General features: G+C 53.1%; 3 protein-coding genes across 3 annotated transcripts; 2 read left to right on the top strand and 1 right to left on the bottom strand.

Annotated features, from left to right (window-relative positions):
- The first annotated feature begins 408 nt into the window (after positions 1–408).
- M406DRAFT_356578 (uncharacterized protein) lies at positions 409–1,761 on the top strand. The gene is made up of 2 exons (XM_040923483.1): positions 409–1,110; positions 1,176–1,761. Exons 1-2 carry the CDS (start codon positions 470–472, stop codon positions 1,258–1,260), a joined length of 726 nt encoding a protein of 241 aa, XP_040775479.1. The 5' UTR covers positions 409–469; the 3' UTR covers positions 1,261–1,761.
- A 6,987-nt stretch (positions 1,762–8,748) lies between these two features.
- M406DRAFT_340107 (uncharacterized protein) lies at positions 8,749–12,674 on the top strand (the record flags this gene model as incomplete). Its single annotated transcript, XM_040921526.1, has 7 exons — positions 8,749–8,752; positions 11,475–11,533; positions 11,626–11,745; positions 11,799–11,848; positions 11,943–11,993; positions 12,048–12,194; positions 12,251–12,674. The coding sequence occupies 7 exons, from the start codon at positions 8,749–8,751 to the stop codon at positions 12,672–12,674; spliced, it is 855 nt and encodes a 284-aa protein (XP_040775478.1).
- Positions 12,675–13,051: 377 nt separating this feature from the next.
- M406DRAFT_356577 (uncharacterized protein) lies at positions 13,052–13,759 on the bottom strand. Its single transcript, XM_040923482.1, has one exon. It carries the CDS (start codon positions 13,432–13,434, stop codon positions 13,060–13,062), a length of 375 nt encoding a protein of 124 aa, XP_040775477.1. The 5' UTR covers positions 13,435–13,759; the 3' UTR covers positions 13,052–13,059.
- Between the last annotated feature and the right edge of the window lie 117 nt (positions 13,760–13,876).

The raw sequence follows: 13,876 nt of genomic DNA, 5'->3' as shown, positions 1-13,876 counted from the left end.
TCTCGACACACAGGGCTGGCAGTTGAAGCTGTCTAAGCGGCAGGTCGCCTCTTTTCCTTGGGATCCTACTCCGCCACAGGCCGCCCCGGCTCCTGCTGCCGCTCCGGTGTCTACAGCTCCAGCTCAACAAGCCGGCACCCCCTCGTACACCTCGTCTCAGCTGAGCCCGTCTGCCAATGCGCAGCCTCTCCCTCTGGCTAATGGCCTTTCTGGGGCTAATGGCCTGCAGGCCAAGCCGGACCCTTCCGTGAAGCAGGAGGTTGGCATCAAGCAGGAGCCAGGCGTCCCCAGCAGCGGCGTGCCTCCTGCTCCTAACGCCGCCCCTCAGTATGGTAACCCCAACGGCCCTCCCAATGTGGCTGCTCAGCGCGCAATGCACCAACTGCAGAACCAATACGGAGCGGCCGCTGCGGCAAGCATCAGTGCCATCCAGGGCTTTGGACAGGGTGGTCAGGCCCAAGGATCACCGATGCCCCCGCGCCCCGCCGGTGCTCCTGCTCAGCCTGGCCAAGCCCAACGACCTACCCCGCAGACCCAGTATGGCCAGCAGATGGCCAACAGGACCACCATGCAGCAGCAGCAGCAGCAGCAGCAGCCCCCTACTGCTTTCCAAGGCCAGCACAACCCCGCTACGCAGCAAAACGGTTTCCAACAGTCCCAAGTTGATGGTGCTGGCGAAGACGAGTTCGAGGGCGTTCTACTGCGTCGCGGTGAGAACGGCGAGACGTCCGAGATGGGACGTGTAGACATCGATCGCATGCTTCACCGGCAGATGGCAGCCAGGGCTAAGCAGCTCGAAGGTGGCGGTCTGATGCTTCCCCTGAAGCAGGCAACCAAGCACAAGTCCATCGCATTCAAATCTGCTCCTGCTGGTGCATCCGGTTTCGACGGCATCGACGAGGACATCAAAAAGGAAGACGATGGTTTCGAGCAGGAAGAGCAAGTGCCAGAACCAATAGACATCGAAGAGCCTGAGGAAGACGAGGATGCCATCAACTCGGACCTCGATGACCCCAATGAGGTGGATATTGAGGAAGAGGACGATGACGAGAACATGGACCAGGTGATGCTGTGCATGTACGACAAGGTCCAGCGGGTCAAGAATAAGTGGTCAGTCTTCAACAATGTGCTGATCCTGTGTAGCGAATCTCTACTAATGCTGACACTTTGAACAGGAAGTGCACTTTGAAGGACGGCGTCCTGAATGTCAATGGCAAGGACTACGTCTTCCACAAGGCCACTGGAGAGTATGAGTGGTAGTTTCTCTACACCCATACAATTTCGGCATTCCATGCAGCAGCAGACTGGGTGCTGTCGCATGGCACTTATACATGATTTCGGGTGCTTCAGTACACAACAAACGGTCGGGCTTGCATTCTCATTGAGCCAGAAAATGGCTCATCATCAAAAATTGATCACGATGATCTGGTCTTTGCAATTCGAAAATGGGATGAAAGGTCCCCAATACAATAGGATCATGGGAAGAAACAGAGAAAGAAGTGAAAAGGGAACCACCTACTCGAGTGCGTCAGGACGGGGTGGCAAGCATGCCACCCACTTGATACAGTATGCGATGCGCAAAGTGAGGGAACAGTGATCACAGGCGTTCTCTGAGGATTCGGGATGGTTCGACTTTCATTTATTTTCTTTCCTTTTTTTGAAAACACCAGCCAGAAGATGTGGCAGAAGCAGGAAACAAACAGGGCTTTGGTGTAATGATACTCACGATAGTTGCGATGGAATAAGGGGTCAAGTCCAGAGAATGGTCTTCGGTTCATATGCTCTGTGATGTCTGATGTGTCACTCATGATGAAGCGCTATCACCTCATCACAATCGTATCTGTGCTCTGTCCGCCTTAATTTGTCGCGGAATGGTACCGTCATCGTCTCCAGGCAGTTATCGCAGCCCAGGAACAACCAGATCTCATCATTTGGAATCAGATTCTTTTTCGAGAACTACTGCGTTGCAGTAACTATTCATTTACTGCTCCAGCAAGTTCTCCATCTTCCCCTTTTCCCCCTCGGAAGCTTGTAGTCACTCGCCAGGTGGGTGTTCTTTAAGTAGGATAGCTTACAAGCGGCTCAGGTAGATATTTCTGACCATCTCGGCCTAGCATGCATCAGCTCCGAGGGTTCTACGACGATGGGTGCTTCAGGACTATAGAGACGGGGAACCAGAGCAGCGCAGCGAGGACCCACAGTCAGGAGACGACATATGTCCACGGCTGGTGTATGTCAGCCACGGATCTGTATCGCACGTAGAGACCAAGTAATTAGGGGGTGACAATACATAACGAGGAATGACTTGTGCTGAGAACAGACTACGTGTGATATGGGGGTCAGGCTGAGGGTATGGTTCCGTGTGATCTTCCGAGTCCAAATCCCTGGGGTTGTTTGTATGCGAGAGCTAAAAGGAGTGACCACTCCCAGCTGCCCTGGAAACGGCTGTGGCCTATATAGCTGCGCAATGGTCGGGCTCACACAGTTTGTTATACGTAAAGACTGATACATGTAATTAGGTTAATTGAGTACATACGTTGATAGATTGAAGGCCGTGGCTTGGGGTACCCTCTTTGATATGTATCTTGTCCTGAAAATGTGCACCTTCACAATGCCAGCAGAGACATGTGAATTATATAAACTTCTACATAAATAGTTATAGAACCGAAAAAGTCCCCGTTTGTACTCTGATACAAAGGAGAATTCCTATTTTCGGCAAGTGTTTACAAGTGAGTTTCCGTCACATTAAATCATGTAATGATATCACCATTGGACACATACTGCGTCCTTTATGAGGAAGACGATTCGAGTTCCGTAGGCATGAAATTTGCAGTCAAGGGAAAAGACAAAGGGTCTTCTATTCACGTCGTACGAAATCCCCGGGAAAAGTTGTATCTAGTTGATGTGTTATTGTTCCTCCGGGGTGGCAGCACTGTTCAAAGTGGACAGGAAGATTTTTCGTGACTGCATATATTATACTGAGCAAAGCAGATCCCACTTCAGGTTCATCTGGAAGGCAAAGATCTTGCTTGTGGCCCAATCTGCGCCCCTGTTAGATATCATAGCAGAGTACTCGACCGAGAGATTGTCGAAAGCTGTTACTGGAGACAAAGACTCTCAGAGATATCTCGTCTTTATATGCCTTCCCATAATAAAACTAGTTTTCTCTTCTTGTTCGAAATGCGTGTTCCGAAGCCTTACGGGCTGTTATTATTGTGCCGCTGTCTCCTGTCTCTCTTCCCTCTTACCCTTGCAACAGACGGAACCGTCAGCCCATGTACCACTATGGATTCTCAAGAAGCAGAACGCGGTCTTCATGAAGATGTTCCTCATTGTCAAGTCCCATGACTTCTCTATGCTGCTACATTAATTCAATCTTACTCATATCTTCCCTACATTCTGCCGACGCACCTTTTTTCCTTTATGTACTGACAGACAGTGTCACTTGCTGCAGCAACGTCTCTCCATCACATTCCTATCCACCGGAGCGTTCTCCCACACCTTCCCATGTCCCCTGCTAGGCGATCCACCCAAACCGCCCGACCGGATATCGCCCTCACCCCTATCCTGGCACGCCATCAGGACACCAGCCAGCCTTCATGACCCGGCCACCAGTTGGCCGTAGGCAGAGCCCCCCTGGGAAAGACGGGGGAGGGGAGGGGAAGCAGGCGTTATGGCACTGGCATGGAGTGCCCTTGAACGTCAGCCTGACGACTGCCGGGGTGGATGCCGTCCGCATCTCCCTCAGACATATAATGTTGGTAACCCCCTCCACCTTCCCCACTTGCTCCTTTTATCATCTGACTTATCTTCATAGGCTGTGAGTGGATCCCCCTATGATATTGTTACCGAACTACCGGGTCGTGTGTCTCATGGTGGTCAGAAGCGAACAAGGCTCAGCTCCCCATCCAGGGCCATCGGTACTTCGACAGGGTCCCTTTGCGACCAACGCCCTTGCTAGACATCCCACAACAATCCCAGAGCCTCGTCTCGCCAGTTCAGAAAGCGGGTCGCCAATGAGCTGACATAGGTTGAGACAATCAGAACCACCAACGAGTTGAACGAAGGAGCCTCGAGCCCCTCCGAATGAGGATGCTAGAGCATCGGCCGTGACCAACGACCACTTGTGAACATGGAGAAGAGGTTGGCAGCGGTCTACCGCCAGGAATTGCCACTCTCACTCATCGAGACAAAAAGGTGGGACGTTATTCTCGGCTTGAACTTTCAAGCCGATTTTCTTCGTGGTCCCCTCCCTGTTAGAACTGTGATGCACAAGTGTGCCAACAACCCCAACAATATTCACACTTGTTGGTGACGAGAAGCCAAGCTAGTAGTTGGTGACGACAAAACACGCTGGCTGAGCCTCGTATGCGTACCTGGCATTGTGATCCAAGAGCCGCAAGGCTTGAAACCCGTGTGTCAACTATTCCTGCTGATCAGAAACGGCAAAGCCTCAGTCTGGACCACCTTGTGATGACAATCGCCTCGAACCCCATGACAAAATCTCCTCGCTGCAAGGGCTTCTGAGAGACACTTGTCATGGGTGCCGCAGGACAGCATCGAATTGCAGGACATTTTCGTCATGTGAGCGGGATCAGGCTAGAGACCAGGGACTATGCTCCACCACGCTCGATCATGGAATATGGGCAGCAACTCCCAGAGGATCATTAATCTTCCTGAGCTTCAAAACATCTGGGTAGGGGGGTGAATCTGCGGTACTGAGAACTGATAAGGAGCACCTGAGGAAGCGGGAAGAAGCAAGAAGCGGTGTAAGACGAGATGAGCCTAGGCCACACACGACCACACTTTTCGAACAATCAGCTGCAGCGAGCGCAATACTGCTACTTCTTTTTCCTTTCCCGCACTTTTTCTTTTTCCCTTTTTCGCTTCTTTTTTTTGTGGCCAGGGATTGGGGCGCGTGGGCCCATTCTCACTCTCCCTCCTTCACTTTCGATAGTACCGCCCAATGAGATCCCTGCCCACCTTCTTATACGCGTTAGTCGAGGTCCCGACAGTCTGGTAATGGGGACTTTTGGGAAATTGAGCTGCGGGGTCTGGACTTGCTCCCGTGACAGCCTTTATTGCTCTGTTGGTTGCAGGACTTCTCGCCAAGTGGCTCAGATGTTGTTTTCCCGGGACGCTACTGAGAAATACGAGGCTGGTAGATGTCATGGCCCGGGATTTCCTGTCGAGGGAAAGGGCTGGCAACCGCTCAGTACCAACCACGCCATCTGGCACGCATCCAAGCCGGTCTCAGGGTTTCCCGCACATGCTGTCTGGGGGAAGGACGCTGCCGACGTGGCGAGCATTACCCCGTCGCCGCCTGTGGGAGAAAAAAAAAAAAGGGCACCGCCCAAGCGACCGTAAGGAGGCAGGCCGCCGATAGCCAACAATGGTCTCTGTGGGACGCTTGTGTCGACCCACACTCCCGCGCTCACAGATGCAGTAGCAATGGCCGCGCTCTTGGGAAGCCGGAAGATAAAATGAATGCGGTGACTCGCAGTAAGGTGGCAGATCGGACAAGCCCTTGCTGGTCACTTCCGGGTGTCGCCAACCCAGTCACCACGAATCCGGCGTGCTGATGCTTACATTGCTTTGCAGCTCCTAAAACCACATCGAGGAAGACAAGAGACCTGCGGATACTGGGCGGCGGAAAAGAGCCGAGGGGTGCCCAGGATGCAAAGAAACAACCCCTTCTGCAACGGCACATTCGGACAGCAAGAGAGTGCCAGGCCCAGCGCAGGTTTTGACCATGATCCCGACATCGTGGATCCTGTCACACACAACAGGGCTGATAATTGCGCATGACCAATCTCGGCGTATCGTATAGTCATATAACTCATGCGGCGGTATAGTCCCCCATCCCCCCTTCGAGGCCGCGTTTCCCCTCCAGCTTGTCTCGGAATAGATTGGCGGATGAAATAGCGGTGAAGAGATGCTGGTCGGCTCGGAGTAGATGAAGGAATGCGACGAGGTACGTGTCCGGCATCCCGCGGTGCCGGACCTATCGGGCTCTCGGCGGCGAGGTGCCTGCCGACGGAGGGGGTGCAATAACTCGGAGGCACTGGACCCACAACCACCGGGGAAGCTAGGGCATGGTGCGGCTGGGAAGAGCGCCGATCCCGTATTCTGCAAATTGAGAGGTGGAGTAGGAAGGAGGAGGAGGAGGAGGAGGTGTGCCCGGGTCTCCGTACAGCCCGGGGACCAGTCACAAGGAGAGGGCGAGGTGGGACACATGCGCGCGCATGATCCACGCTTTCGCACCACCTGTCGATCCGTACCGTGGGAGCCTGAATCAGGTTCCTGGAGTATCAGTCGACATGTAACCAAAAGCAGCAGGCCCCAGAGGTCAGGTGCAAACCATGTATCGGAGGAGGAGATCGTGCCGATCAAGTGATGCTGTATGGCTTGAGCTTGACGGTGGTATCACACCTAGAAAAGATAGATGCCTGGCAGGCAGGATCTAAGACATAATGTGTCTGTCTGTCTCGGCCCCTTTATTTGACGACTGCGTGACGGGGCGCTCTATGAAGGAGTCCGCTGAAGCGGGCTATTTCGTTTCTCGGGTACCCGTGTCGGTCGAAAGGGCCCAGAATTCGGCACACAGGGATCTTTTGAACTGCGTCGCATCTCGAGAGCGCTAGTGTGCAGTCATACTTAGGCAGGTTGAGGATCCTTTTGACTGCATGGAGTGGGTAAAACGACTCAACGATATCCACTGCCGCCCAGCTTTTGGCTCTGAAAACTGCCACCCCTGCTGCTGCTGCTGGGTCCGAACGAATTACTTTTTTCTTTCTTCTCTTTTTAACAAAAAAACAAGAGAGGGGGATGCAAAGCCTGGCCCAAAGTGGCGCTAGTTTCGGTAGCTTACCGGTCTGTCGGTAACCAATCAGGTTTCACCAGCCCAGCATATTCTGGGCACAAATGACAGCCAATCTCGGCCGTGGGGCTGTCGGATCGTTTGTTTATTGGCAGCGACTCAGGCCATAATAGTTTAGTGCCTTGTTGGTTCCTTGAACACCCTGTGGCGTTGAGCAGGTTACTGATCTTCCTTGTGCCATCCACTGTCAGCGGTCAGTTCTGAAACAGTCTCCTCCAGCACAGGCACGACGGGATGGGTCGAGGTACCCTGTGTCATTACAAAGGCGAACGTTGGCGGCTACGCAGACCTGCTCAGTGGTACAAGATAGTGCCCCACCGGGAGTAAACTACCCTCTTGCAGGTGGCAAAGCCAAATAGATTGTTTCGCTTCGGATAGAGGTCTCGAGATGCGAGGTCTGGCCCGGCCACCTTCGCAACAGAAAGCAACGGCCGAAAGATCGGTCTTCCAAAACCAAATTCTGTCCGCTGTACGACCAAGGATGCTGCGCAGCTCGTTTGACCCATGAGAGCTGTGATTTGTGAGATTGGAGTAGGGCCCAGCTCGAGTTGATTGAAAGGGTGTCCAAGCACCCAGCAGCTACTGCACGCTGCCGTTCCAGACTCTCCTTCCAGACTGGCAGCCTTGTCAGCAGTGCATAGTCACGGGGCATGTACGTACTGTTGTTGGCCCTCGATCCACGAATGAAGCGGAGCGAGTGGGAATGCGTGCTCTCGGGTAGCCGTGACAATGAGAGTTGGGCGCGGCCCGAGCGCTCGTTCAAGCCGAAGAGTGGTCGCGTTCTACGCACGGTTCCTTTTTTTTTCCTTTTTTTTTCATTCTCCCCACTGGGTTGAGTGACTCGTGCTTCCCTACACATGAGGAGGTAGTCTGTCCCTTAAAGAAGCCGGGCCTTGTCTCCCAATATCACAGTGCGATCTTGTGACCAGCTTCGGATTCCGGGCCAAGAGCCCTCGCACGACACGGTGTCGTACATCGAGCTAGGAATAAAGGATCGGCAATCGCGTTATTGTGAAGACCGGACCTGGGTGACGAAACCCCGGAATGTGCGTCTTTTAGCGGCCTGCTTCCTCGTTCAGGCCGTAGAGTTTGTGGTGGAATGAGCTCACAGCAAAGAAGGGCAGCTCGAATATGATGATCCTTGGTGCTGGGCACGGCGTGACGTTGCGTCTCCAAACGCCTTGATACCTGGGTGCGACCTTAAGCCTGATCGAGAGAAACCACCATCATCACCGACGGATAGAGGGAAATGAACAACAAAAGAAATATGCCTAGGGTCATCTTTGAGAGACACCTGTGTCTGGACTCGTGTCTGCACAATCCAGGCCTACGACTGGACGCAAATCTGGCTCCTCTCAGCCACTCAGACCACTCAGCACACCCAGAATGAAGGCCTGACCCGACGGACTGGATCCAACAGAATCTGGCCAATGAAGGAATCCCGATCTGACCACCCTTCTGGTGACCTCGGGTCCATGAATCCCGCATTTAAAACAGGAATGCAGAGCTATTGCTGTGACGTGTTCAGTAGATACTCGATACCATCGACTCACGGTGGGAAAAAGCAATTGTGTGCAACGTCGGCCCCTTGATCGTCTCGGGTAAGCAAGGATGGGGGTTGATGGAGGAGAGAAGAGTGGTGCGGAAAGCCCGAACGTGAGGGGCCCATGATCCTTCTGTTGAGGATTCTGTCAAGGGCTGTAAAGACAAAGTTAGGCCTGGGCCGACGTGGTCGTTGATAGGCCAGAAAACCAACGCCGGCATATGCAGTCGTTCCCCCCTTCTCTACGGGGCTATTGAGAGGTGCGGTAGTGGGAATTAATGATAACAGGGGGAGGGAAACGTTAAATGGTCCGAGAAGTCGTGCCATGGGTATCTCAGGAGGATGAGCCGACAGGGAGAAGAAAGATAGAAGCATCTCAAGGATTGCTCTGACAGTGGTCGTATTGACGCATCCAGTACAGAGCATCTGGTGGTTTTCCTTTCTCTTTCTCTTCCATCGGATCAGTCTACTCCATTAGTGCGTTGGCGATGGTGTGTTTGTCGGTGTTGGTTGTTGGTGATGCGTTGATATTGGTGGTCTTGGTTGGGGTTGGCAGAAGAAACCTGAGAGCTAGACCCGGCTCCTCGTCATAAGAGAAGGGGGGTAGCCCCTGCCCGACTCGACGGACTCGAGCAAGGAAGGATACACACAGGTGGACTAGGGTACTTAGTGTTAATAAAGCATGTGCCGCACCTAACTGGCTTCTTGCCGCATCGACTTCGCATGGGTCAGGCCTGACCCCACTTTTTCAGCTGCCCCTGCCCACACCCTGATGCAGATCTTCCCAAGGCATTTCGAAGACTTCCAGGGGGGGGGGGGCTTGTCCTCACTCTCCTTGTCGATTATAGGGCTTTGGCGCTTGCCTCCTCTAAACCCCAAAAAGTTCCAGCTATTCTTTCTCTCTTCTTAGTTTCGAAACTCGACCAGGCCTTGACGTTCCTGCTGTATTTCCTCGAGCAACCTTTCACAATACTGTTGGCATGCCAAACACCCTAGCCATACAACCCCCGCACGCCCATCGCTGAGAGTAGGAGAGCCTTTGTCTGGAAAGGGCCCTGGCAACTCGAAAAATTCATTAGGCTACTGGCACCGTGCCCGTACCCCTCGCCACCCGCACATGACGGCTACCTAGTGGTGTGGGAACAAACACTGCGCCCTCTAGGCACGAGGCTTCTGGACGACCATCTCTCAGGCGACATCCTCCTCTACTTGTCTGCTTGGTCTTCACTGAGACGTTCGCTCCTCCGGATCTGTTGGCTCCAACGAGAGCACTGTTGGTGGTGTTTAAATTTATCGGACGGACAGATCAACAGACAGGCCGACAGACCACACCAAAGCACCGATAGTAGGCCAACTTTTGGTGCACAGGGCCAACGTCCACTTCGGCTCATCTTGGTGCCTCAGTTTCAGGGCTCAGCACAAAGGACGACCTGATTATATTTACCGCTTCGCCGGATCGAGCCCTGTTTGAACGAGCCGCTGGCCCACCTCCTCGCACTAGGTACTGGCCTGTGTTGTGCTGTCACCTTACTCGACGACCTAGTCTTAAGATCAACGACCTGTTGGCACGGTCGACAACTTCAACGAGGGCCCTAGCTGCCATATTTAATACCAGCGCGGTCCCCTCCATCCTCAGGACTGTGAGACATCGATACTCCTCGTCTTTTCATCTTCTTCTTCCCACCTCTTCGCTATCGGATAGACCTACAAGCAGCCCAGGGTAACGATCGTTTACACAAGGAGCCCTCGTCCTCTGCACCGTACACGCCGTGGGTCATCACTTGCACCTTGAGTGCACCTTCTCTATAACTCATCAGTCATTCCTGTAAGCCTCGTACATCTTCTTGGTGTTGTCTGTATTGTGGTATTCTGTTAGATCGTGTTTGCTTGCCATCTCTTGCCTTGAGCTGTCCAAATCAACCTTGGGGGCATCTTGGCCTCTCTGGCCCGCCCACCTCCGGCCGAGGCCTCATCTGTGGCACCTACATGCGTGATGGCAAGATTGACTCAAACCCAAACCCAAGTTGTGGTGTGGTGTTGTGGGCTACATGCTCAAGTCGAAGTCGATCTTTTCTTTCACCATACACAACCCTCACCCTTTCCCTGCCCACACCTCTTTCTCTCCAGGTCCCGTCCCATTGCGGCATGCCCAACCTGGCCTGCAGAGGTTACTTGGCCCAGTTGGGAATGGCTCTGCACGGTGTGTAAGCCTGTTCAGTTCCCAGGCGCTGCAGTGTCTGCAGGTCGACGTCGGCGGTCCCAGTTCTACGGGCTGGGCTTACCCACCCGACACGTTTCTGCCCTCCATCCTGTCACATTGGGGAGTGGTATTTTTCTTTCAGGCGTCCCACATGGAACTTTAAAGGGAACGTTGTTATTGCACTACACCCTCATATAACCTCCTTCCTGTTTCACCGAAAGAAGCATGACATCTTGAATTTTCCCCACAAGAACAACAACAGCACACCGCACCGCAACATATCCTAGCACAGCACAGCACAGCGAAGCGAAGCGGAGCACTTGGTTCTCTCGCCACTCGTCTATCCTGCCTCAAAGGCTCCTTGTCTTGAATCTTAGGATACTACCCCCGTCATCACCACACCACCCCTTCCATTGCAGCGCACGTTCTGGCATCAACTGAACCGTACGATTTCGTTGTACACGATAATGCACGACGACCTACAACAGCATTGCAACAGATGTCTCATCACTAAAGCGACACGACTCACTGACATTGACTCCTATCAGAGACGAGACTTGTCCCCAGGCCCGCCTGTCTGCATCCGCGACTGAGCCTTGCCTGTTCATCTGGACGGCTCTTTACTCTGTCGTCATGGCAACGAATGGGAATTCCATTGTTCACACCAACAACAGCGGGTACGAATATCTCTCCTACCTTTGGTTTGCGATTAAGAGGATGGAGCGGCCCCTCCCGACTGATTGATAGCGACAGAGGCTTAACAAGTTACTGACTCCGCTATAGCTACTATGCACCGGCACCTCCGAACGGCCAGGTCAACAGCAACGGCGCTGGCTATGCCCTATATGAAGAGAATGGACGCATCTACTCAGGTATACACCATGGGCGTTACCTACTCCCTGTAGACGAGGTAAACCTCCTCCTCCTCCTCCTCCTCTCGCATCACTATCCTGCCCACGTTGACTCTTGCATGGTCATTCCTAATTCGCAATGATATTTCAGGCAGAGATGGACCGACTCGACGCCATGCACATGTTCTTCTATCTTACGAGATACAAGATGCTATGCAGCCGGCATATTCTTGATCTCAATAACCCAAGTAGCCTACCTGCAGAGCCCAGGGTAGGTTTTGCTCCACACATCCTCTTATGTCTTTCATTGACCTGGTCGATTAGATTCTTGATATCGGATTCGGAACGGCCATATGGGTCCTCTCTGTCGCTGAGTGAGTCGTCTACTGCCGTGCCACATGTTGTCTCGCCAACTAACACATTATGACCCAACAGTACATTCTGGATAAAGAATACCAACACTTTCAGACCCCATGTTGTGAAAGGTTTCGATCTATGCCTCCAGATGCAGCCACCGAGGTTCGTGTTGGCCCCCGATCTCTTCTATTGAGCTTTTAGGGCTGACGTCAGTAGCATTGTCCCGGGTGTCGAGTTGAAGGCCGTAGACGTTGAAGAGCCATGGCCCAGTGATGCTGGAGAGAGCTCGTGGCACTTGATCCATGCACGCATGCTTTCTGGTGCCATCAGGTCGTGGCCACGTCTCTACAGCCACGTAATCAAGTATACAGCGCCCCAGTCACCATCGTCTTTATACGTTTTGCTGATTGTGTGCATAGGCATCTGATTCCAGGACAAGGGTGGATTGAGCACGTGGAAATTGATTGGGATTTTCAGAGCGACGACGGGCCGGTCTCGAGGCGGCTGAGGTTCTGGGCTGACGAGCTCCTGGATGCAATGGACCGCGCGGGGCTGCCCATGCGGATCGATCCCAAAGCTATCACACAGGCGCTGGGTGATGCCGGTTTCACCAAAATCTCGCAGGAAGTCATCAACGTGCGGGTCAATGGGGCCTCCACCAACAACTATGACGCCGACGCCGGGCGGTGGTTCAATCTGTCCTTCAAGAAAGGCTTCATGTCCATGAGCCTGGCTCCTCTGGTCAAGTTCAAGCATTGGCACCCAAGGGATGTAGAAGCCCTCTACGAAGAAATAATGAGGGAGGTCGGTGATCGGGCAAATAAGTCCTATTGCAAGCTGTAAGTACCCCTGGATGCTTTACTTGGGAGAGTTGCATGGGCTAGATTACTGACGCCACGGCAGATATATCTGGACCGGAATGCGGCCCGCCCAAACCAATGGTTACCAAACCAACGGATACCACTGAATAGTGCTCCCGGCTACCTTGTTGCCGCGGCCTCGACTCTGCAGACGTCTCGGCGCCGCGCTCTCAAGTCCGAAAATTCCCCCCTTCCAAGCTTGCGTAAGGCTGCGAGCCAGCGGCTCGGCCCCGTTTTTAACAGACGACCTCCATGTCGGATCTGGTTCTCCAGGACTACGACGCGCTCGGCAGCAGCAGGAGAAAAGTTTGCGTTTCTGGTGTGTTTTTGTGACGCAAAGCTCGAGGCAGTCCGCGACAAGTGCGCGTTCATCTTATCACACCGTGTTGCGGCGGACCCGGACGGGCCGCAACACAAACATATCCAGCACCCGATGACTTAATGCACGGCTCAAGTACCCGATACAGGACCTCACCGGCAGTTCCCCAGCCAGCGATTTGCACAATTGCCTCCTTTGGGACTATCAGCTTCTTGTCCTGCTTGTCCTTGCCCATGCACACGGGTCTGAGCATTGCACCGATGCTGGTGTCCGGTTCACTTGAGTGGAACAACCCTTTAACCTCCGAACAGATCTCAACCTCCCTTGTGGTACAGGTGCAATTCGGGCCTGTACTTTTATTTCTTTGGACCTCATCCTCATGCTGTGGGACGGGTTTATTGATATCTGCGGCCGTCACCATCATCCAACCGAACACCTCGATTTCCACCTCGATATCCGCCTGGATAAGTCTACTCACGGTCAAATAAAGTTTCGAAATTTTTAGTACGATGGCGGCGGTGGCGGCGTTTGCTAGTATCTCTGGTATGCATCAGATGAGTTATTGTGGGTTATCGAGATGGGTAGCAAGGCCAGGAGGTCACATCCATTTGGTTTACTTTAGTTTGATGGTTGTCTTCTGTTTTGCTCTTGTGAGCTTTTGGGACCCTGGTCTGCAAATGTTGGCTTACAATATCTCGGGTCCGAGGTTTTGTCCGTCTACGAGTACAACAAACACAGATTGCCCTTCCAGTCACCGGTCCTCCTCGCAACCTGCTTCTGTAGCAGGTCTTGAAGTGTGATTATGACATTCATTTTGAGACCATGAAAAGTTACCACCACAGCCTTTTGAACCAATTCAATTCACC

This window comes from Cryphonectria parasitica (assembly GCF_011745365.1).
Source record: "Cryphonectria parasitica EP155 unplaced genomic scaffold M406scaffold_5, whole genome shotgun sequence".
NCBI lineage: Eukaryota > Fungi > Ascomycota > Sordariomycetes > Diaporthales > Cryphonectriaceae > Cryphonectria > Cryphonectria parasitica.
Note: the sequence above shows the minus strand (reverse complement) of the source record. Positions and strands in the feature narration are given on the sequence as shown.

Excerpts from the sequence above, each read along its gene's own strand:
- M406DRAFT_356578 (XM_040923483.1), top strand. The coding sequence starts at position 470 with ATGCCCCCGCGCCCCGCCGGTGCTCCTGCTCAGCCTGGCCAAGCCCAA. Across the intron at positions 1,111-1,175 it reads CAGCGGGTCAAGAATAAGTG|GAAGTGCACTTTGAAGGACG; the intron begins GTCAGTCTTCAA and ends CACTTTGAACAG.
- M406DRAFT_356577 (XM_040923482.1), bottom strand. The coding sequence starts at position 13,434 with ATGATGGTGACGGCCGCAGATATCAATAAACCCGTCCCACAGCATGAG.